A 24774-nucleotide genomic window follows, 5' to 3' on the forward strand; every position below is an offset into this window, starting at 1 on the left:
AAACACAACAAGGCCATAATCATATTTATGGAGGACACATCCCCCCAATATTTACATCTGGTCAAGATGTCCCCCCCAATATTTATATAAAAATGTTAATACAAATATAAATGTGCTACGACAGGCAACCACACACGCTGTCTGAAATTATCATAAAAAATGTAATGTCCCCACCAATGTTGACTCCATGGCTACAGCCTTGAAACACACCTATACTGCATGTTAGCCTGTACTGATGAAAACGTCCAACTTCAAAATGTATCGTAATTTAGTTTGATACACAAACTACTGACCATCCTTCAGTAAAGAACCAGAACATAGGTTTGCATCAACCTTTTTTATTATAGTTATTTATAAACACTGATTACAGTTCGTGGTCTTCAGGGTGGTAAAGTTCACTCATGAGACGGTAGATGTAGGAGGGGGCGTTGCCACCAATGTTGGAGATGAACAGTGTGATGAGCTCCGGTGGAACGTAGTCAAATACAGGACAGTGCACGTTCACCTTGGACAGGATCTCACCTGGAAGGGGGGCAGAGGAATAAAGTTAGACCCCCAAAATATTACTGGTCACAGCTTGGCTTGACGATGAAAAGGAGTGAGGAGCTGAGAATTTATGAGGTGAGAAAGAGAAGTTGCAACAAACAAAATAATTGCCAGTCTTGAGAGTTCAACTTCATGTTGATCAATACAGATCTGAAACGACAGCTCCAGCTACTGCCATGTCAGTTAGGTTATTCCTTATAAACTTTTTGGCAATAAATGAATAAATAAGGGTGTTTCTGTGCTCCGTCATACCTTCCGTGAATGGAAGCACTTCATGTGGGGAGACAAACTTGTAGAATGTGTCCTCTTCATTTGGAAACTGAGGACAAAGAATGCACACGTTATTATCACCATCACACCCACATATGTTTAAATTCTTTAATGAAGCAGTGGACTTTTTTTTATTTTCTTAGGTGGCTGGGTCCTGTGTGAGTGCTCGATGTTGGGTCTACCTGTGGGGAGAGCTTGAACATGGGGGCACAGACGATGAGGGGGGTGGAGTGGTGCTTGGCAGCTAGCGCCAACGTGTGGGTTCCATTAACTGCTCTCAGCCCTCCGTTAGCTAGAACCGTCTGTGTACCAATGATGACCTGGAGAGACAGAGAGAAATAGTCAGTGTTTACAATTAATCTACTGCTAGTTCTGGAAGATTCCCAATAGTTCACCATCTTCAAAGAAGCAGGTCTTCATGGGGTCACCATTCAACAACCTTAGGTTATCTAAATTGTCATAACAATATTATATATATATATATACACATGTACCTTATTGACACGCGAAATGACAGCAAATATGGCTGCATCTGCTATGACAGTTGTTTCAATGCCAGCTTTTGAGAGACTAGTAGCCATTTCATGACCCTGGTGAGACAAAGAGAGATAACTTGGCTCTGTTTACAAACAACAAATAGAATTGAAACACGTGATGTCATTAAGAGAAACAGTTATTTGTACTTTGATATACTTTGTGGTACATCATGCCCTTATGGATACCTTACAGGTGGCTAAGATACATGACAGTACCTGGCAGAAGGGGGCGCACTCTGCCACGATGACATGGAATTTGCGTTTGCGCGCGGCATCTTTGAGGAAGGCCTCCACGGTGCGAGAGCGGCCGATGGTCATGATGACCTCGTTGGAGTGGATGTGCTCCAGGGCCTGCATGGCAATGTTGTCTGTGGTGCCCTCTGGAAAAATGTCACACTGCAAGTTAATGATCATGCGTGGCTGGCTCTGAACACTCCAACAGGGGAAAGGGCAGTTTGCCAAAGGCGCTGTTTTGTTTCGATAACATCTCCATTTCAGTTACATCTTCTCAGACCTACGAGGAGTCTGAGAGGTAATTGTCGAGAAGGGCAGAGACAGGTGATATGTAATGACATACCTCCACATGGTTTATTGTCTTAAGCTTCAGTTACAACCCCATAATCAGGCTTGCTGTCTGACTGCATCTATTCCCTCTAGCAGTCACTAAGGGTTGCTCTTACCAAGCTCTGTGAGCAGTTCGTTGATGGCCTCAATGACGTTAGATTTCAGGGGGGGGAACTGCTGCCTAAAGTTCTCCTCACTCAGCCCTCCTGATGTGAGCAGCTTGTGAAGTGACTCTTGCTGGTCAGCTTCCTCACTGCTGCCTCGAGACCTGGTGGTGTGGAGGCATGAAAGAGAGGTCAGATAAAGGACTACCTAAATCAGTGCTACTCAAACCTTTTACTCAGCCCCCCTTGAAAATTACTTGTGTTGCCATAGAGACGTGGGGTCCTGCGTACTGGTGACTCTATACACTGTATTGTTTCATATGGCAAGCAGAAATAAGAAAAACTAAACTTAGTGTGATGACCTGACTTTTTGGTGGACATAATGTATTCTGACCTGGCATACTCTTCCCTGATGATTTTCAACACCCGTCTGACCATGTTGCCAACTGTGGTCTCTGATGGCTGGGCCGCTGTCATCCTCCTCCCCTCCTTGCGAAGAATGTCCATCAGATCGCCTATGACAACATGTTAAAGACAATATCTTTAACGTGTTGTTTAATACAATGCATTTCACTCAAATGATGCGCATTTGGCGTCGTATGTAAAGTAAACCTCAAACCTCAACTACTAATTCCGTAGCCCTACGCTTAAGCAAACAATGGCAAAATGGGAGTTAACATTGGCACAACTAGCCAACTAGCTAATCTGGCGCAATAGCTAGCTTGGTTCACTAGCTCTCTTGCTAACTAACTACACAATAAGTCAGTAGGCTAGAGCAACTACTAAAATTTGACACCATCATCCACGGTTGACAGCTGTCACAATGGAGAACATGTGTAAAGTACTAACCCAGAATACCAAGCTGTCAGTCTATTAAAAACGGTGATCATTTACTTACTTAAACACCTAGAGTATGTCTATTTAACAGCGCCAGCGATCTAACAAGTAGTATACCTGCACTGCTCCATCGTGCCTGTGCTGTTATTCTGCGAAGCAAGGCTGTTGTTTCTCGGGCAGTTTCCCCTGAGCCACGGAGAGGTCCCATTCCACTACCTCCACGCTTCAAATCGGCCAGAAACGCCTCTATTCGCTCCGTAAGGTCTGTTTCCTTGTCAGGTCCGGGCATATTTGAGTTTTTTAGAAGAAATTCTACTCTTCAAAAAGCTACCAGTTCTCTCTGGTTAGACTTTCATCACTTTTACATCAGACCTGAGAAAACCGGACATACAGTGGGTGATAGCTTCCGGGTCATTGTCTAGAATTAGGTTTTTATTCATAGATCAGTGGTTCTCAATCTTTTCGGGCTTCAGTACCCCCATCTTCCTGATTTTAAGTACCTCCTATACCCATGTTTGTACCAATACCAATATTTTCATGATAAACTCTAGTATTTTTCAATTTTGCACTTTCTGGGGCGAACACGTACCCCCCATTTGATCATGGTACGTGTGATCTTATGACAGACTACAGTATAACTATTCGGCAAATACAAAGCAAATACGAAAGAATGTTTTGTAAATCCATCCAATATTTTATTGAATAAAAGCCCAACATAAACCTTTATAAAATGTATAGCAATCAACATAGATATCATCGACCGTAGACATCGTAAAATGCACCGTAAAAAATCTCCACAATCCACAGATGCAGTAGTAAAAGTTACCAAGGAGAACTACATTCTAACCTCCACATATCCTTAGGTAAACCAAACCCCTGAATTATAATAATACAAATAAAAAGATTTCTGGATAGATCTTTTATGTTCAATCATTTGGAATAGATTACCATCCCCTCACTTTACATGATGTGAGCAACTATGCAAATTAAGCACGTCGACCCTGGGGCTTGTCACTGTATTCTTTTTACTACATACCCTTCACCATTTCAAAGCTGACATGTCAAATGGCTAAATGGCCTCCATTAACAACCCTCTGTTGAAAATTACTCTTTACCCCCAATATGATCTAATTGAAGAAACATGAAGGACCAGCTGGTTTCTGAAGTCATTGGTTGGTAATGAAAAGGGTGTGGGAAGGGAATGTGACACTTCTTTTGTAAAAAGTAACTTAACATGCAAGCGTTTTGATAAACGTGACCTGTTAAACTAGAGGATATAATTTTCCTGATAACTCACACCCCCTGAAACAGCTGTAATAGCAACTGTAAAGCACAATATCAAAACAAAGACGCTGTTGAATTTAGCTACCAAAAATGAATGTAAATTAACTGACAAAACACAAAAGGTTCAGTGGTTGCCAAAGTTTCCTCTTCAGAGAAACCAAATCTTTACGATGTCTATAGAAGCCTTCACTTAGCACAAATGGGCACCAGTGATCTAGTTTGCTTGGCATGGCAAAGAGAACAATTGAAGGGCAACATTTACTCCTGGTACATCCATTCAAACCAGATAAACTGAGCAAAAAGAAAATCTAACTGTACATGATAAATGACAGATTCAAGCTAAAAATTAAATAATTATTCTATAGGATGCAATATTCCAAACGTTGCAGATAGAACACTTACAAACATAAGTTAGATTTCACTTATCCTTTAAGATTTGAATCTATACTGTACATATACCCCTGTCTGATTCTATCAGCTACGCTCCTAACACTCCATCCCAAAAATTGAAATCTCCACATAGGTGTTCCACTTGCAGAGGACTGATACCCATAGTGCCCTTTCACACCATTTAAAACTATCGTTGCGCCCTTCTATCACTCTGGTTGCTGAAGGTAGTCTGAGGTGGGTGGATGGAGGGGGATGCAACGATGGCTGGCTGCTTCCCCTGGGGCAATTCTGGAGGTGGGGGCCTCTACTCAATGAGCTTCTTTGCTTTGAAGAAGCGGCGGAGGTAGAACACCTGCCAGGTGGCCAGGCCAATCAGACAGCACATTGAGAAAATGCTGAAGTACAAAACACGGGTGTTTGTAGACTCTGAAATTAATAGAAAGAAATATCAGCAATGTAATTCAATTCATAGAGTTTTGGGTGTTGTCTTAATTATTGCAAAATCAGCCCAGTGGACAAAACAGAACTTGGAGTTGTTTCCCTTTTATCAGAGCTTGATACATCCATGTTGTGAGTGACCTTCAGTATTCCTACCATTGGTGTCCCTCATCTCCTCCTCCCTCTTCTTCATGTAGGCAAAATCATTCACAATGGACTCTGACAGGTCCTCCAGTCTCCTGAGCTCCACTTCCAGGGGCTTCAGCTTTTCCACTTTAGCAATCTGATAGGATAGAAGACCCAACAATCAACAACACATCATGTTCACGTGATTTAGATAAAAGGACTCACCACCTCACCCTTTAACCTTAAAAAATAAACTTGAGGGTCAGTAGGGAACAGTATATGATTGCCAACTGTATTTGAATTAAATATGCTATGACCTTTTGTCCAGTAGATGGCCCTCTTGAGCTCCTATATTTCGAAAACTTTGTAGCAATCAATGCCAAGGACAAACTGATTCTGTTTTTATAAAGAAACCAAGAGAATACACAGTTTGTTCTTTCATGTTTTATCTTCTCACAAGTTCAAAGCTTATATGTGAGGCCCGATACATAAAGTATTAGGTTCAACAAGTTTCTAATCATTGCTTGCCAACTTGACAAAATGTTCAGTAATTACAGACGAGTGATCTCATCTGGGAGAGATCCACGCCAATAGAACAATCTGTTCAAATGTTGTGTAACTGGTACGCATTTGTGCATGCCTATTGGACGTGTTGGCCCTAAATTTGTTCTGCTGTCTACTATAACACGCATTTGGCTTCAGGCGTACATTCACACAATACGCTGCCGTTCTCCTGCCCACTCAGGAACTGGAATTCACTCAGCAGAATGTGTGTGGTGTGTGTATCTGTCTGAGTGGGTGGAGGGTGATTCTCAGTCTAGAGGGCTTCCTAGCTCCCCGCCCCCCCCCCCCTCCCCTTCTTAAAATCGAGTCATCTGGCATTGGCATTTTCAACTCAAATTTGAAAAGGGAATAATATACCTATTAATTTCTCTCCATACGCATTATGTGGCATAAATATAATATTTTATAAACATTACAATTACAAAGGAGTAAGTCAAATTAGAATGCCAAGCAGCAATTTTCCTTCATTTAAAGAAAAAAATATTATTCAAACTAGACTACTCACCTCTTCATAGTTCTTGGCCTCCACCCCATGCTTCATGTCCAGGTTGACCAGTTGGTCTGGGACCCTCCCAGTTCCTGATTGACATAAGACACAGATTCAAGTTGAAGCCAAAATTCTGGTCACATTCAACCTGAATTGTTCATTTTGCTTAAATAATCTTTAAATAGAGTATGCAAGACACATGTGACAAATATTGTCCTTAACTTACTAGACTGAAGTGTCAAATCACTGTAACTGAATATATTTAAATAATCACCAGTTACCAGTATTTTCTAACAACAAACTAATGGCTGACTGCATGTCTACTCACCCATTGGAGATTTGCTCTCAAAGCACACCTCAAACATGTCATAATCCTCCGTAGTAAAGGCAAACTTTCCTTTTGTGGCATCTTCCTTGGAGTACAGGGTGTGAGTCGAGGAATCTGTAATCTAAAATATTAAGACTTGATATCAGACCCTTCCTAAGTAAACCACATCCGTATTCGAGCAGACAATTGATCATTTATATACAGTTTACCTTTACTTACAAAATGAATACATGCCCAATTGCCCATAGTAATACATTGAGTAACATTCTGTAAACCAATGATCTGACAGATGGTGCACGTTTCCTGCTATTTTGTAGTTAAGGGTCTACACACTATTTTCACAAATCAAACCAGTACATCTAATTTTATTGAAAGTGATAATGTTATGTGTTTTTTTATCATAATTTTTTATCATTTTTTATCAGCCTGCTAAACGTAGCTAGCTGTGTGGGAAGCAAGCTAAAATTTTCGTTGGGCAAACTGGGCTAAGACTGACGTGTAACATCCTAATAAGAGTTCACCACAGTGACAGAACAGGTACATTTGCCAAAAGTAAATCACCAGAAACACAGATTTCAGAGATACCGTATTTAAACGTTGATACGCGACCAGTATATAACCATATAATGAGTGTACAAAATTAATCCACAGTTCACGTAAGAAAACATAAAGACGAGCTGGCATAAGTGTAAAACCAGGAAAGGCACGTCAGGCCCACAACACAGTTTGCTAGCTGACGACTCTCAACCTCTGCTACTGCTAGCTCAGTAGCTTAATAGCAATAGCAAAGACAGACTAATAATTGGACGCAGCTTGTTAAGATGTCACTCGCTAGCTAACTTCACCCAGCTACTTTAGATACAAGTTTTTTTTCTTTAATTGATAGATAGCAAGATAATGTGCATTTTTACATAGGTAGCTAGTTAGCCAAGTCAGGGCCCACTAGTGTTAGCTAACCTAGCTTAGCTGGTTTAAATCAATCGGTTAGCTCTAGATTGCTAACAACTAAACCAGTATTCTGCTAAGCTAGCTTGGCTTTGCGACATCCTCGCCACCAAACTCACCTTTAGGTTTGTTTTGGTGTTCGCTTGTTCGGAAATGTCATACTCCCCTGTGACGAGAACGTCTTTGTGGATCTCTTCCCGTAAACATTTCCTGGAATTAACTGGTAATGAGAATGAAATTGAAAATACCGATTCAATGAGAACCGGTAAAAGCAGTAAGAAAACGAACCGAGCCATGGCTGTTAGCTACTAGCAAGCAGCAAGCTAGCCGAAATAAACACTGGCTACCCCAAATCAAACTGACGGGCTTAGGCAGCTCAATAGCGCAACCGCTGTCCAGGAGGGATATGTGCATGTATTTTAGAAAACAAATATTGTTATTTACTATACCCAGAAATCCAGCCAAGTTTAACTGCGACACTTACAAGTCCAACAAATATTATGGACTGCTGGTGTACTACGGACAATGAATAGACTAGGTTTACACGGCGTCTTTCAGTTCTAGTCAAAGCCTTCGAAAATAAATATGCCTCTATTTTTATTTGTAATAAAAAAAAAAAAAATGGTAATTAGGTTATCATTTTGTGTCTTGTTTCAAATTAAGTTACCATAAAAGGACCATGTCTGTTCCATGGCAAAATATCCAACATGCCTCAATTGCACCACTGCACAATTGCACCACTATTATTATTATTATTATTTTCTTTTTAATTATATTATTTAATAGTATATTATTATTATGTTTTTTTTGTGTGCAATTTGTAATTTACAGAAACTGTGCCTATTTTATTTTTTATTTTATTCCCATACTGATAAATATTTTTCCAGTTCTGCATTGCATTACAGCCAGAGCAGTGTGGATTAATCCTCAACAGTATGAGAACAGGAATATCATATTCAGGGTTCACTGGGGTATTAAGAAATCCCCAAGGCTATTATTTTGTTGTCAGCGGTACAGGGATTACCCAATTACGTTTGACAGAGCTGTCCAGTTTCCAGGGAAACATCCCCTCACTGGTTCCCAAGAGGCGATCCGGCACTAGATGCTCTCTGCTTAGCAGAGAGTCTTCTACAGAGTAAGCAGTCATCATTGGACAGAGATGCCCCTTCAGTATTATTCCTTAGTGCATTAAATAACTACTCAGAAATCTATGTCATCATACTGACACGTTGAAATCCTACACACCTTGCAGTCTTCACAGACTTTAACGTCAATTCACCCAACCGAGCAATGGTTAATTATATTCTACAGGATTTCCCTGAAGGACTGTGCTGGAGTAGTGAACTGCTCGAAATAAAACGTGTGTTACCCGCCATTTTCACAAGAGAGAAGGTAACAAGCCTGCTTGCGTCACTAGCCAGGTCAGACGTTAAGGAATATGGCACCTTCAAAAGCAGGTAGACAGAATGACGCAAGTGTGTCTCCACACCCTAAATCTAAGGGCTTTCACTATCTGGATCAGTGACTTTATTACCCATGCTGTAGACACAATGAGAATAGCACACCTCCTGCCACTGATAGTGGGTTGGAAATGCAAAGTGGATGTTTGCCAATGTTGGTTTTTAAAGGTCCCAAAGCTTATTGTGGGACTGCTCTTAGTGCCTGTAGTTCTGCACCAAGGCTTAATTTCGGGAAATAGATTTCAGATACAGTATTAGGGGACCACTAACGCCTGTATAAAAGCATCCAAAAACAGCATGTCATGGGATCTTTAAGCATTAGTATCCAGTATTTAAGTATCAGTATCCAGGATTGTCATTTGTCCTATTCCTGTGAAAGTATGGAAAACATGGCCTCAAAGGTGAATGTCAACACATGACATTTTGACCCAGCCATCTCATATTGAAATATGTGCACCATTACATCAGAAATAGATTTTTCCAATATTAGTTTTAGCATTTTTTATTGCTTTAGCCTAAGTGTAAAAAATACATTCACTGAATTGTAATGTTGTTCGTCATACACACAGACTAAGGCAGGAAATTAGGTTGTATTTCTGGATTTCCAAAGCGTTAAACATCTGCACACTTGAGAGTCAAGAGATGGCAGTTGACGGTCTTCCGTGAAAATGGAAGCAATCCAAATCGGGCTCTTGTTGTCATGGCATGTTGGCTCCTCCGTCATCACTGTACTAAACAAATTCATCGAGCCAGGGTCGTCTCTTTCCCTATACCTCCTTCTCTCACGCATTTTTTATCCCTCCTTCTTATCGTCTCTTTCTCTCCATCTCTCTCTGTCTCCCTCCCAGCCTCTCTCACGCACACACACTCCTTATCCTTTTTCCTTTTTTTCTCCCCTCTCCTTCTCAGGCGTACGCTGCCTGCCTCCTCCCCTGGGTAGGAGCACCGACGCAGGTTGGCGTCACAATGTTCTAATTTTACTGCTGTTGATGCTGATGTTAAAAGAAGCAACGAGCACCTGCTATTTCTGCAACTGCCCCATCTCCCAGAGCCTGGCAAGTGGTATTAATAGAGAAAGTTGGTAGATAGTTATCACATGTAGGAGCATCACTAAAGCTAGGAGGAAGCACATCTTTTGTGTGAGGGAACATTGAACAGCCATTGAATAGCCCAGTCAGAGTCCACTGAAACATACTTATGAAACAAGAGTCCGGGGTCACTGGGTGCTTTTCTCACACAGACATAGAAAATGGTTGCCTATTAAGAAGTGGGTTGAGAATTATGAACTGCTATAGATTCTGGGCTGCGATCAATATTACTGTAATTTTACATTTTCAGAGTGTTCCAGTCTTTAATCTTTTCGGTGCTATCTGACTAAATTCCCTGGAAAAATTGCATTAAGGGGGAATGGTGATGCAATAGTGAGTGCAGTGCAACAGCGGGTGTGATCTCAGGAGTGTTGCACAAAAAGGGTGTGTCTAACATACAGGCCGCAAAACAGTCAGCGCAAAGGCAGTTATGCTGTGTTGACTTCCGCCCTTTGTGCACAAGGACATGTACAACACATTTCCTGGGTAGAGTTATTGAGCAAATGCCTGTGACAATTTTATCCATACAAGGGACATTTCAGACCAGAGGGAAATAAGAGCTAATAGTGACTGTATGGTCTTTAACCATGAATGATTAGCTCACCTTTTTACACATTTTACCATTCAATTTCAGAATGATTGGGTAATCATACTTCTTGATTAGCAATTAATTATTTCTGGTTGCAGTGTTGACATAACTTGAATAGCCATATACTTTCATTATGACTGTAACTGTATGATGAACGATGATATGTTTTGTACCAAAACACATCACAAACAAACATCTCATGCACTTTTAAAATGCCTTTTTGGCATCAGCAAAGAGATGCAAGGACTGGTTGATATCAATAATTAATAAACATCACTTTACCCTGAAAAAACAGCAGGCTACTAGCCTTTGTACTGTCAACCCAGACACCCAGTTTGGCCCAAGTAAATGTCTGTCCGTTTGTACAGTTCTAAGAATAACAGAATAATAAATATAATATGTGGAATAGTGTTTAAAAGGAAATAATTTAAAATGAAATAGAACTGTCGCCCTATCTTCTATGATCCTATTTTTTATTGAGAAACGAACAGGTGAGACAGACTTAAATTCCAAAAGGGCAATATGAAGTATTACTACTTTGCCTGGCAAATACTGTGACTTTTTTTGGAGAAGTATTGTGTATGTGTATATTCAAGCAAGACTTATAGCTAACATTTCACATTTCAGACAGATCAGTCTCTGGCACATTATACAGCCATAATTCTAAGACATGTTTGAAACGTTTCTGATCGTCGATGTTTGAGAACCGGGAAAAAAGCAAAATCTTTATTTGGGCACGGAAGTTAAACGTCAGCCCACTAGCGTTACAGGGTAAAAAATGGAAAAGAACGCACTGACGTATGAGCTCTGACGCGTAGTCAACCTTGGCAACAGACGGAACAATAAATAGAGCCAACGCTGTGAGGTGCAGGAGAAATAGACCACTGTCTCTTAGGAGGTCTAATATTAGACAGTCGTTTAATTGCCCCCAAGTAAAGCGATTCCATGCAATTTCTCCTGAAAGGTTGGGTGTTTCAGAGTCGATATGATAACGCAGCAGGCATTTCGACAGGTTATAGTCGTAGCCAGGCTAGATTATTCTGGAATAGTACATTTGGCTGCATTCTTCCCAAGGAAGACAGGCCTTCAGACAACAATTTCGACGCAAAATAGGCTATATTTAAATGTCATATATTTATTTTGTTACAAGGTTTGCAAACAATGATCAACAGTTTGCATTTGTTCCCTTTAAACACTATGTAAAAAAATAGATTTGATAAATTAAAAACGCTAACGTTTTCACAGAAAACTTTCATACTAAGTTACATCACTCAGACCATGGTTAAAGCACATCATGTTTTAAATAACACAATACTCTCACATTCCATCAACCAGAAAACAAAATAGCTCAAGATCTATTGCTCTGAACAACATATAGCAACACTACATCAACTTGGGTTATCTAGCACCATAAAATGTAATATAAATTGTCTATTTTGTAAACTCAGACTATTAGGTGGTATTAGTTAAAACATGCTTATACTTGCTACATAAGAAGAGACAAGTAGGCTAATATAGTTAGTTCAGATTAAGAACAAATCATAATGATAACAACCATAACAGATTTGCTTCCTGGTAGTAGAAGTCCTTTCCATAGCCCTGCGATTTGTTATTTGCACATCTACATAACATCAAGTACGTGTGCTCTGGATAAAGTGTTAATTTGAAAGGAAGAGTGTCTTTAAAGAGCTAGCAGGGTGGGGGAACTGAGGGAGTCGGAGGACTGATCGTTGCTGTTGCTGCCTCTCCTGTGGGCGATACCGCAGGTGGGGAAGGTTTCTGCCTCTGGGTAGCTGAACACAAAGGAAGACGTGTAGGTGGTACAGGAGGGAGTGCAGGTGACTACAGGTGTGCACAGGGACTCAAAGTCATTGCTGGCAGAGGTGTAGAGGGGCTCCCAGTCCTGGTTGTAGAGTGAGTTGGACAGGTCCACTTCAGGAACCGACCTCGCCGTCTCCATCTCTGTCTTGGCCAGCAAGTCGAGAGACTCCTCGAGCGTGGAGTCCAGGTCGGACATCTTGACTGCACCACTGGTGTTGGAGGCGTTGGAGAGGAGAGGGCTGCTGGAGAAGAGGGAGATGGAGGTGGATATGGTGTTGGCCTGGCTGGTGGGTGCCACAGTAATGGTATTCTGGGGCTGTGGGATTAGCTCGATGGGAGAGAGGGAAGTGGTGTGGAATCCAGAGTTCAGGTCAGAGGGGATCTTGCAGATAGGCTTGTGGGCGGCCAGGATGAATTCTAGCCTTTCCTTCTCCTTCAGTAGGTTGGCAATATCGTTCTGAATGCTTGACTTCTCATCCTCCAGTTCATCAGTTTCCTGCCAATCAAGAGGGAGAAGCACTGTTAATTTGGCTGTTAATTAACATCGTTTTTAGCACTGGAGATGAATTATAAATATGCAATAAGTCTCGCTGGATTGTGTATTTGAATACTTACAGCTTGGAGAGTGTCGGTAAGCTCTCTTCTCCTGTTGCGGCACTTGGCTGCTGCCTGCTTGTTCCTCTCTCTGCGGACTTTCTTTTTCTCTTCCTCCTCAGCTGAAACCTGGCAAAAAGAAAAACAATCACATTATTTCTCAACTCTTTGATTCTATCTCTATGTCATATGTAACCTTAAAGGACACAGGGCTGCTTTTTATATTGACAGGGACACTCCCTCTTGTGTAAGTCACTGCCAGTTCTTGGTTATGATAATTACCTGTTCCATCTTGCTCCTCCTGGAAGAACCGTGGCCCTTGTTGCTTGTGGACTTCATTGCTGCCCTTGAATAGGATGGGCTGGGGCTTGAGCTGTAGGGATTGCGTCTGTTAGAAGGGGCCACTGACGAAATAAGCGGCTGGACCATCCACTGCAAGTCTGGGCTCGCAGATATGGCTGTGACTGTGGGGATGAAGGAGGCACTTTCCACTGTCAGGTCAGTGAAGTCCTGTAGGGAATTAAGGGAAACGCTGGTCAGAACAGGACATATAAATATATTGCAGACATTGGGTGAAGCAATGCACTGCATATGAATGAAGCAGTGGTCTATATAAAGCAGGGTGGTCTATAAATATCCCCGTGATGTAAGCTATGACGTTAACATCTCTCTGGAGTTTCTTGGTGAATGAAGATTGCGTGCCTTGTTACAGAGTTAATGTTCAATCAACTTGACATACTATAGTGGACTTTTGATGCATATAATTCTGCCTCTCTTACACAAAATAATAGAATCAGTAATCAATCATTTTCGATGTTCTGGTTCTGGTAGGTTGAGCACAAGTTGAATCGTTGTGTTCTTTCTTCAATTAAATAAGCAATGCGCATTTGATTGATCAACATAGATCAACATTGATCAACATACCTGAGATTGGGGAGATCCCATGCTTGAATATGATCCCGCAGGAGAAGGGTAGTATGCTAGGTTGTCACCAACTGGAGAAGCGGTGCTGCAGCGGGATGAAGAGTCGCAATCTGTGTTGAAAGCGGTATACATCATCGTTTCAGAAGATCACGAAAATGAAAAATGATTGAAAGGTTTGACGTTGTCTTCGAAGAAAGTGTTCGGTTGGCAAGTTTGACAGTTTAAGTCCTGAGTTTAGGTCCCGTGCTGTCGTGTTGATTTCTACGTTGCTCAAAGTTAGACTATCATCTCTCACTGCTCGATGGGTTTATATAGCCTGGTCTTTCTTTTTTTTTTGTAGAGGAAAGCCTACTGACGCGAAGAAGGTGGGACCATCTTTGCAGGGGAGGGGAATACGTCAAAACAAGTCCAAACTTTGTAATCTATCTACAAAATACGAATCCTAAGTATGTGACATATGCACAGTTATTTGAATAAAACTAAAGTTGTGTTCTTAAATATGATTTTATTGTGAATAATTGTCCAGAGATGCATGTCTATAAGTTACAAGTTCCCCATTCCTAAAACATGGAACGTTCCAGAAGGGAACCCCAATACGTAATTTGCCTTATATGGTACGCATCCTGTGAAAAAGGCGGACCCTGATTGGAAGGGGAGGGTAGTCTGTTCAACGCAGTAATGTGACGTTACGTAAAGAAAACAAGAGGTTGTTGTGAAGACAGCACGGGACAACTACGAGATATGGTCAAAAATGGCCACAGGTGTCATGTTTATATTAATTAAATATACCTAACATCGGTTGAAAAATGTGTGGTCTGTAACTGTTGTTTTCCTAATGTTGTTTCCTCAATGGTTTTGATTTGAACAAAGCGTATAAGACAGTGGAACTTACATACCCTTATTGCTACAAAAGTAGTATGTGATAACTAGTACAGTTTTGTAATGCATTCGAAGTTCTGAAGAACAAACATTAGGCAATTCTACGACCAGGCTTATCAGTGCATTCCGGTGCATTTACTAGGGTAAGATGATTTATATATTCAAGCTAAGCAGATGTCGTGGTACTTTTCCATTTGTGTACAAACTGAGCAAAAATGTTGTCCCTTTGCTACACAGAAAAAGGGAGGCTATTTTCTCAAGCCCCAACAACATTCCTGTACCGCATGTCTTGCGCAATGGCAATATGTGTACCTGTGCGCGCGCAATTCTGAGAAGGACGTGTATTGGGCGTGTACAGCAAGAAAGGTGTGTTTTTATTGTATTGGTTAGACCTCGCAGTCTCTCCTTAGTTCATCAACCCAAAGGTGTTCCCTCAGGAATGCTAGAGGTTTGCTTACTTCATCAAAATATAACTGCACCATCACAAAAACTAAAGGGCCTTTATTATTATATTTCATTTTATAGTTTATGTTTAATAATACTTAAAGGAAGTTGAAACATTTACAATTCCAAATTGAATTAGATTCATAATTGAGTCATGCTTTATTTGTATACGTTTTCAGACATTCTAAAATCCCAATAGGCTGGATTAAATTGCCATGGCTGGAATATCTCAATTTCGGATTAAAAAAATTAAACAAATATTTTACTAAACTTTTCATGTCATGGAAAGTTGGTATCCACAATGGCTGTCTCGACTCTATCTGAATTCGCAGTATCAGCGTTTTCATTGGTTTCCTAATTTCAAGCAGCGTTTCCCAGGTTCATGTTTTGTTGAAAATTCTTCGTTGCCCTGACAACGCCCCACCCCTTCGCGTCAGTGACGCTCTCGGTTTGCATAGCTCTTTTCGGAGCTGAGCAAGTGGAATGGGACACCCTGCCTCCGCAGTCACGGACATTGTTTGTTTAGGTATCTAAACGAATTGGCTAGAGCTTTATTCAGAACATTTTGACTAAAGTGCATAATCGCAATGTTTGTTCTAAAAGAGTGTACCAACAGGTTTGAGTTAGTTAGACAGTACTGTAGGTACTCAGTCAGCAAAATAAACTTAGGCCTATGCATTGTTAGTAGCCATAGCTGTAGGCTACTGTCTCTGGACAAACGTTTTTATCAAGTAGGCTAGGCAAATTGTTGTTTTCCCGTTAACCTTGATTGAGTTTAAAATAAACAGCATCAGTGATACAAACAGTTGTTTGCTCTTCAGAACCCACCCCCGCCCCCTAATTCCCAATAACTAGCCTATATACCGAATTCGACAGTTGAACACTTCTGATTCAAGCTCTGATGTCATCCTTTTCCTCAAATAGACTCCTTCAGAGAGTTTCTCACATTCAGTCTTAAGTTACCCCAAGTTAAAACATTTCTTTGAGGTGAAGTGATAGGGTCTATATTTATCTTAACATTTTCGCCCCCTTCTTCTTCAAAGGCGACCTAATGAACGACCACCCTAATGACATGCCGGTAAACGGGCCAGGGGGGCGTGACTGCCGGGAAAAGCACCGCTCTAGTATTTCAGGGTTCAGTTCGCAGTCTCATTTGAAAGCATTGTGAGGTCATCGAATGTGAACAATGGGGTTCTCGTCCACAATTCACGAGATTTGTGTATGCACGATATTCATTGAACAACCTAAACAGCCATGGTTTGAACGCAAGTAAATGGGTGCTGTAATGTGTGCTATAGCGTAGATCCGTGGCCATTATTTTTATAATAATTTAAATAATTGATCCGTTGTAATTGCAATCCTGCTTACTTGAGTTTTTCTTTTGTTTGAAACAGAACAACATAGCACTAGCTGAAATAGAGGGATTTGTGCGTCCATGTGAACCGGATTTACCATATATGGTCCTAGCGGTCCTCTTTGTGATTGGCTGTCGCGATACAGCGACAAGTCTGTTGCTGGAGCTGTATCCATCTGGCTGTGTAATAGCATAATGACAAGGTATTAATAACTTTTACAACTAAATGGCATAATTTCGGTTTGAATCATCATGAACTATTTATAATAGCTATACAGGCCATGCATACAGAGACATCTACATGCTGGTATAACAGCAAAAAAAGCAATAATCGGCATTCATCAAGTCCTTCATCTCCAGCTTTATTATGCAATGATTAGAACACTACATAAAATCAACTGTATGTGTATTATGTGTAGGCTATATGTGACGCTGGATTAAGATAATTACATTTTGCAGTGGAACCGCATTGGAACGCATGGCAATGTTTTGTGACGTTATTTAAAAATGACAAAGGTAGCCTACTTGCTAAAATGTAGCCCAACACACTATAGCATATGTGCGTGAATTTGGCATCGTGGACGGGGACTACTATGTAGTTTAGTAATTATTATGAAAGTAGCCTATGTGCTCAATGTAGCTATGTGTGCACAAAATGAACGTATCGGCTACGTAATGCAAATTCTGCATGGTGACGTAGTTCATTCATAAAGTGGGGATTTCATCCACCGTTTTCTTGAAGGGGGATGTAATTTTAACATTAATTCAATTTGTAGCACTTGAATTATGTAATACGTTCAGATAAAGCTAAACAGTTTTATCTGCCTTATATAATGTTTACTCAGATGAGTTGTTTTGTTGAAACAATTAACCTGTTTATTTCCTTTCCATCAGCCTCCCCTCTTTCTGAAATGGTTTTGTCTCACCACACCGATTTCATTCATAAAATTCGAGCTCACTATAAAAGGAGGAGATTTCCACTGTCTGAACAGTTACCATGTACGTGAACCTCTAACACTGATAGGGAATTCTGAATAATCAGAACAGCAAAATAGGTATTTTATTACTTACAGAAGAACAGTTGCCACCTGGGAAAAAGATGTATCCCGACTCAAGCCCTGATTACGACTCGTCGTCCAGCTGTAGTACGACATCGTCTGCTGGGGACACCCCCGTGTGCAGCCAGAACTCTCCAGACTCGCTTTCTAGCGCATCATCTACGGACGGCACGAGCCAGAAGGTACAAGCCTGTATACAGATTTCGGTTAATGTTCCAGGAAAACTGTCAAAATTAAATAGCAAAACTAACCCTGAGGCTTTGAATATTCCTTGTACAAAATATGTTGTAGCCTAATTTGCATGACTAAATCACTGATTAAATCACTGACAGTTATTGATCTCCACCCTCCGATTTAAAATGCACGCCTCCATTGACAGAAAATATGCAAAGTATTGACCTGTCATTCCAATCAGTAACGACAACGATAAAATGTCTGAGTATACCAATTAAAACGTCTATAATGTTTCTCATGACCTTTAATATTGTTTAAATGGAGACTTGATAACGACCCAATTAAGATAGATTGTATAAAATGGTAAAGATAATGATGAACAATTGTTATAGCCAGCCACAATTCGTATTTTAATGTATTGTGCATTATTGATTCTTGCGTCAGTGTTGACGTCAGAAGTTATCCTAAAATCCACATTTAATCGATTTTGATGATAATGGAAACATGTATCCTTTCTTTGTGGACACATCAGCCATTAAGCTGCTATCTAATCATCGTTGACATTCTCACTCAAATGATTGATGCGTTTACCTAACGCACAATAATGAAGGTCAAAGATAAACGCATCCGACGAAAGCCCCTTCATAATGATCAATCTGAAATGGCAATATGAAGTGAACGGTTTGTTTATGCCTTATTTGCAGGATGTTTGTGCAGAAACAGGTGCGTCAAGCTCCACCTTTGTTCCCACTGTGACTGCAATCTCTACCTCCCCGGATTTGCAATGGATGGTGCAGCCGACAGTCCTCACATCTGACACCCCCTCCCCTGGCCGCAATCAACCAAGGAAAGTGCACGGCGCTCTACAATCCTCTCATAGAGCTGGTGGTTGCAAGAGACAGTCCACAGGCAAGAAGGAACACAAAAAACAGGTACTTTTTAAATTCGACATTTAATATATGGTCTTAAATACAGTTGTGTACAGAGCTATTGTGATTACGCGTGAAAAGCTTATCGCTTATTCGACTACGCCAACAGTGCAGCATTTAACGCACGCGTTGAACGCAGTCTGGTGTTGAAGACAGCACGCACTCGAATCTTCTACGACGGTGTATTTGAACCACATGCACTGCGGAAAAATGATGTATTGTCCATGCCATAATATCTCCGTGCCAACTTGTGCCAAGACGTGTGCCAAGACGTGACAAGATTGCCAGACTGTATACGTATTTAAATATTTCTTTGTTTCTGTGATTGATTCAGCCTTCCTCAGAGGAAGATGAGAGGAGGAAGATCAGAAGGGAGAGGAATAAGATTGCGGCAGCCAAGTGTCGCAATAGACGGAGGGAGCTTACAGATACCTTACAATCTGTAAGTATGACCCCTCATATTTTGAAAAAGCAGACACACATATACAGAGTATTATATTTTTTAACCGTGAGGTAATACAATGTTATACTTAATTCTATATTCACATCACATTCATAACATCATTCAACCAAGTCAGACTGGCCAAAGCCATTCAAGAATTGGATGGGCAGCATTTGTCAAATACTCTCTGTCAGCTATTCCTCCTAACAAGTCTGTACCCTGGTATATCTGCTTTTCCCTGCAGGAAACAGACAAGCTAGAGGATGATAAGACTGCACTGGAGACCGAGATAGCCGACCTCCTGAAAGAAAAAGAGAGACTGGAACAGATCCTAGCTTCCCACCAACCCACCTGCAAACTGTCCAATGTCGATGGCGATATTGAAAGCATGCTCCAGGACCCTCCGGCTTCCCCTCACATACTCTCCATATTAGACCACAGCAAACTCCCAGAGGGAGGTGTAGCCTTGGAGGGCCCCTTGATGCAGGACATTGAAGCCTTTGCTCCTAACATTTCTGCAACGGCCATCTTGGGGAACTCCAACATCCTGTTGTGCGCCACTGCCACCATAGAGGAGCCCATGAAGGACCTGAGGGGAGACGACTTGGAGGACTTGGTCCCAAGCTTAGAGCTGACGAATACCTCTGAAACGGCTGTGTCCGTACCTGACATTGACCTTGGAGGCCCCTTTTGCGTCTCTGACTGGGAAACCCTTTATAAGTCAGTGGCAAATGACCTTGAACCCCTCAGTACCCCGTTTGTGTCTTCCAGCCCCACCTGTAGCAGTTACCGCTCTGCTTTCTCTTTCAGCTGCTCGGAGATTGACTTCTTGGCAGAGAGCCTCGATGGCCTCAAAGGTAGCCTGGGGAGGTCAGAGTTCACAAAAGATAGTCTTCATTCTCCCACACTTTTGGCCTTGTAAAACTGTTATGCAATTGTTATGCGGATATGTTATACAGTTATTCAAAAACAACTTACCAGTCTATATTGTTCCTTCAAATGATGTTTTGTAATGTTTGTTTGCTGTTGTGTAAATCCTAACCACCAAAGGTTACATCAATGAAATTAAAAGTTAACTTTGACTGTGTTTGACTTCTTCCAGATATAATTGGTGCAATTTTTCTTGAACGAGATATTGATTTGTCCTTATATCAATTGCATGCAAATGTGAACCGTTTTGATTTAAAGAGGTTGAACAAGTTTGTATTTTGTCATCCCTAAGTGTAATATGAAAGTGTAATATGAAAATAGATTGTGGTTTGTGTGGACACTGTGAACAGATTGTGTTATAACAAATGGAATTACAGTTTTAGTCATATGTGAACAGTTTCATCATTTTACTGTATGAGGTGAAAGTGATATTTCTTTCAAGTTTTCCATGAAAACATCATGCCATGTACTTTATTAAGATGTATTCTACGACATAGTTTATTTTTTTACCTCCAAAGTTGAGACTTGTTGTTCAGATGCAAAACATAGAACACAAAAAATTACTAATAAAAAATATATGAATTATATTGTTTGTTGACCAATTTGTCTCCAGTAATAACACTGATGATGTTGCACTATATACAAATTCCCTTTCTATTTATAAACTAACGTACTCCAAGGATTTAATAGGATCTTTTTAATTAGAGGGAGCAACAAGATCATAGGAACCCATGGGAATGGGTTTCGTTCCACTATTCACACGGTAAAGGGAATTTGAATGTAGGGCACGGAACGTGCATTGCAGTACGTCACAACGTTCACTTCCTTGTCCATAAATGGAAGTTCAGTTGTTTTGTTTCCATGGAGACGGTGTCACATTTCACGATCAGAGGTTTTCCCTGAAAAAGACAAAGCTAAATCAAGTAGGACTACATGAATGACAGAACCGCTGTTGTAGCATTGACGGTAAGAAAAACAACGATAAGCCTTTACCCCAGAAGCCGCAAACATAGTAGAGACGTATTAAATACACTACTTCTCATTGGACATAAGTTTGTACATTTCCTTTTTAGTCCTCCAGAGTGAGCGACAGCGGCACTCGAAAGCACAGTGCAAGGACGAAATGGAGTTGTACAATAAACCATATGTTTTTCTTTTCTTAAAAAAACCCCAAAACTTTCATCTAAATCGCCTCCTCAAATCTGTATGAAAATGTACCATTAAATCTTTAGTCTCAAATTGGTTCTTGAACAAGTATAATGCATTTTGTATGCTATAAATACACGTTTTAAATGTGTAGCCTAAATATAACTGACTTCATCAATGAGCCTCAATGCGTGCAGGGGACCCTTGTGAACGTAGTTGTGCATTGGTGTGTGAGAATAGTCTCTCAGTTGGGATCAGGCTCTCTGCTGCACACTCGGCTGGCAGTAAACATTCAAACACCCTAAGCTTGAAGGCTTTTTGCGTCTGCGGAAGAATGGGTGCCTGTTTATGTTGAAGTCTCGCTCAGTTGTCTTATAGTCGCCTTGCATCAATGCAAGTACATAGTGACAGCAAATCCCGACACAGTGTGTCTGTGTGTGAGACTGCAAATAATTACCAAATCCGTTTTACTACCTATTAACATATTTTTACTCCATATCCAAAGGAGAGGCATACTATGCTGTATCATACAGTATGATAATGTTTTGAGATTTCTGGACCTCTTTGTGTGGCATACAACAAACTTACGGTATCTCCGATGCTCCATTGTACCTCCAGCCATCAGGCCAACTTTACACTGACTGTATCCCCAGTATTCCCACTATCCTAGACTACACCACTGAACATGCCCATCAGAGTCAGGGGATCCAGTATGAAACAGGCCCTGTATTCTACACTCATTAAACTGTCATGAGGCTCAGCTGAGCTCTTCTTCACCAGGGTGTAAATGTCAGTTTGAAATGAATCCTGAGCCTCTTGGAGGATTCATAGGTGGATCCACACCCACCACAGAAAACATAAACCAAACATGATCACGTGTCTTGAGTCAACACAGTTGAACTTAGCTACCCAATCATGTCAAACTATTGAGCGACTTTAGAACAGGTTTCTTGTGTTGGTGATAGGAGAATAGTGTACCTTAACAACAGTTATACAATTATATCTTGGTTTGGGCAACATTTTACCTTCACTCACACATCAGAAACACTAGTACAATAACAGAAGACCTCATCTCAGCTCTGGCTTCTCCTACTCCTTGTCCTTTCTCCTCTCTTATTCTTTCTCTCCGATTTACAATAGAAAAGATTTGTAACTTTGTAACATGTTAGTTTTGTAATTGATTTAAATGTATTTGCAGTTTTATTAAATATTTATTTAATTTAACTTACTTTTACCATTCTTAGATTCAAATATCTGCAATGTATTCAGGAAACAGCATTTCCTTTAACATATCTTCAATATTTACAACCAACCATAAAATCCCCTGGTATCTTATGTCCAAAACTGAGAAGCATTCTTACATAAATGGATGTAGGACATTTCATGCTCCTGCTACTGTGCGTTCCTTTTTCCAAAGGAATGATCTCAACCTGATTATTCCTCATGACCAGTTTCCTACCCACTGTAATATTCCTAAGGATGTACTATATTTATAAAGATAAATCATTGTCCTATGAGTGAAGACTTGAAGTCCATCAATCAGGCGTGGGTGACGTTTAAGCACAGTCGGTATGACCAGTTGACTGTGGAACATATTTGTAGATCAAATCCACACAGTCATTGAGACCGCTGCCATCAGAACTGAAGAGGTTTAGAGGTGGATATGACATACAGGATCTCTGTGAGCATAAGCCTCCCAATGCAGGCCAGGTACAAAAGCTTGGTACAACAGGCTCAGAGAGGTTACAGTAAACACTGTAACACAGAATTTTTGTAGTTAACCCATCATTAAGGGGCCATAAAACATGCCAAATGGATAGCCTACAATTTATGAATATGTTTACAGTTATAGTGATGAGGATGAAAAGTATTTGTATAGCATAATGAAATTCAGTGTAAATAATTGACTACAAAGTGGAAGTCCTGCAAGGTTCTGTTAGACAAGGCCTACCTCCTCATTTAAATATACGTGAGCATCTACATCTCAGTTCCTTAAAGATCTGCTTATGCATGCATTTACTATGCCCACCAGCTAAACAAGGAACATCTGTTAATAGAAGTGCATTTGTGAAGATTCACTCATACGCTTGTAGACAGATGCTAACATGATTGATAACTGTATGTCTGCGATTATTTAAAAGTTAGGGGAAGGAAGGATAATTTATGGAAAGGTGGCATTAATAAAGAGGAAGCTAGTCTGTAGTGTCTGCAGGGTGATGAGAGAGAGATGAGTCAAGGCTGTGTCTGGAGGTGTGTGTGTCTGGAAGTGTATGTGGAGTGTGTGAGTGTGTGTGTGTTTACCAGGAATTTGCCCCATCAGCTAAAACTCTTCTGGATTGAGAATATAGCTGTGCATTTAGACACTTGGTACTGTCTTGATCATGTTTGGTTTGTAGGAAGCTTACTTCATTATGTAGTAGTTCCTGGCATGTTTTTATCATACAGTACATGCTTGAGGAAAAATTCCTATTTTGAAATAATGTAAACATGAAACTCAACGGTTTCTCAAAATGCTATTACACCTTGACACTCACCCTTTAGACAGAATGATGAATGCCTTTATCTTATGCTTGCAAAACCAATAACCACTTAAGCACACCATTCATATTTGAAGCAGATGCAGGCAATGGTGCCCAACCTCATGTTTTAATGTAAATATACAGTAGAGCTGTACTGAGGCAATCATGGCCTTGGCCAGTGAGTGGAAAGACTGAAATAAATAAATGTATCATTAAACAGCCATTTTTCATTGTCTTTCCTCCGGGAACAATTGATTGTTCAGCTGATTTGTTCTCCTTCACACAATTGGCGAACTCTGAACATAGATTCTGAATGGGATGAAAGATCTCCAGCCTAAACAGGGGACGTTGTAAGAAATGATTTCTAACACGTTTCTTTGGTTTGTTTAAGTTCAATAAATGTACGAGACTGTATGTTTACATTGCATGCTGAGACTGGTGTGCTTTCAATTAAATGCTATCATAAGAGATTGTTATTATGATTATTTGATCCTTTGTGAAGAGCCAACTAGACTGGAGCCATGTGGCTCCCAGTACTGATGAACATCTGTGGGCTACCTGCTTAGAGAGAGGGCCCGTCTGTGATGTACTCTGCATCCTGGTCTGTAGAGGGTCTGAAGCAGAGCAACACAGCCAGATCCCTTGACTCTGTAAGACTCTCCCCACCACTGTTTCACTTCTGCTTATATTCCTCCTCCTTCTAGTCGTGAAATGCCTCTCCCAAACTCATCATCTATGTTTGGAGAGACTATGACGCACCCCCCCCCCCCTCCCCCCCCCCTCCTAGGATCTAGACATAAATCACAGCGGAACTAAATTAGAATCTAAAAAAAGTAACGGGTAAGGGGGGCGTGGGGGATTTCAGTTTGGTTCGGATGGCAATGCTGCCTGGCTGTTCCAGGTGGAACGGCTGAGAGGGCATAGTGTAGCGCTGTCACTTCAACTCAGGCAAGACAATCAAACCAGCATCCTGACACAGATTCACCAGGGCTGCATAGAAATAT

General features: G+C 40.7%; 4 protein-coding genes and 1 long non-coding RNA gene across 5 annotated transcripts; 1 reads left to right on the forward strand and 4 right to left on the reverse strand.

Annotated features, from left to right (window-relative positions):
• Positions 1–318: 318 nt before the first annotated feature.
• eif2b2 (eukaryotic translation initiation factor 2B, subunit 2 beta) lies at positions 319–3250 on the reverse strand. The gene is made up of 8 exons (XM_047021602.1): positions 2975–3250; positions 2415–2535; positions 2033–2184; positions 1569–1732; positions 1311–1406; positions 999–1136; positions 799–865; positions 319–522 (listed from the first exon to the last, which is right to left on the reverse strand). Exons 1-8 carry the CDS (start codon positions 3144–3146, stop codon positions 365–367), a joined length of 1068 nt encoding a protein of 355 aa, XP_046877558.1. The 5' UTR covers positions 3147–3250; the 3' UTR covers positions 319–364.
• Positions 3251–3528: 278 nt separating this feature from the next.
• Positions 3529–7780, reverse strand: tmed10 (transmembrane p24 trafficking protein 10). The gene is made up of 5 exons (XM_047022239.1): positions 7539–7780; positions 6475–6595; positions 6165–6238; positions 5126–5252; positions 3529–4957 (listed from the first exon to the last, which is right to left on the reverse strand). Exons 1-5 carry the CDS (start codon positions 7713–7715, stop codon positions 4836–4838), a joined length of 621 nt encoding a protein of 206 aa, XP_046878195.1. The 5' UTR covers positions 7716–7780; the 3' UTR covers positions 3529–4835.
• Positions 7781–11671: 3891 nt separating this feature from the next.
• fosab (v-fos FBJ murine osteosarcoma viral oncogene homolog Ab) lies at positions 11672–14184 on the reverse strand. Its single transcript, XM_047022277.1, has 4 exons — positions 13896–14184; positions 13254–13481; positions 12993–13100; positions 11672–12873 (listed from the first exon to the last, which is right to left on the reverse strand). Exons 1-4 carry the CDS (start codon positions 14028–14030, stop codon positions 12238–12240), a joined length of 1107 nt encoding a protein of 368 aa, XP_046878233.1. The 5' UTR covers positions 14031–14184; the 3' UTR covers positions 11672–12237.
• A 3420-nt stretch (positions 14185–17604) lies between these two features.
• On the forward strand, positions 17605–20683 carry LOC124468633 (proto-oncogene c-Fos-like). The gene is made up of 4 exons (XM_047021475.1): positions 17605–17812; positions 18509–18736; positions 19068–19175; positions 19420–20683. Exons 1-4 carry the CDS (start codon positions 17672–17674, stop codon positions 20095–20097), a joined length of 1155 nt encoding a protein of 384 aa, XP_046877431.1. The 5' UTR covers positions 17605–17671; the 3' UTR covers positions 20098–20683.
• LOC124468636 lies at positions 20582–22049 on the reverse strand. The gene is made up of 2 exons (XR_006956205.1): positions 21840–22049; positions 20582–21004 (listed from the first exon to the last, which is right to left on the reverse strand). It is a non-coding gene; the product is annotated as an uncharacterized LOC124468636 (long non-coding RNA).
• Positions 22050–24774: the final 2725 nt, after the last annotated feature.

This window comes from Hypomesus transpacificus, chromosome 6 (assembly GCF_021917145.1).
Source record: "Hypomesus transpacificus isolate Combined female chromosome 6, fHypTra1, whole genome shotgun sequence".
NCBI classification, from domain to species: Eukaryota; Metazoa; Chordata; class Actinopteri; order Osmeriformes; family Osmeridae; genus Hypomesus; species Hypomesus transpacificus.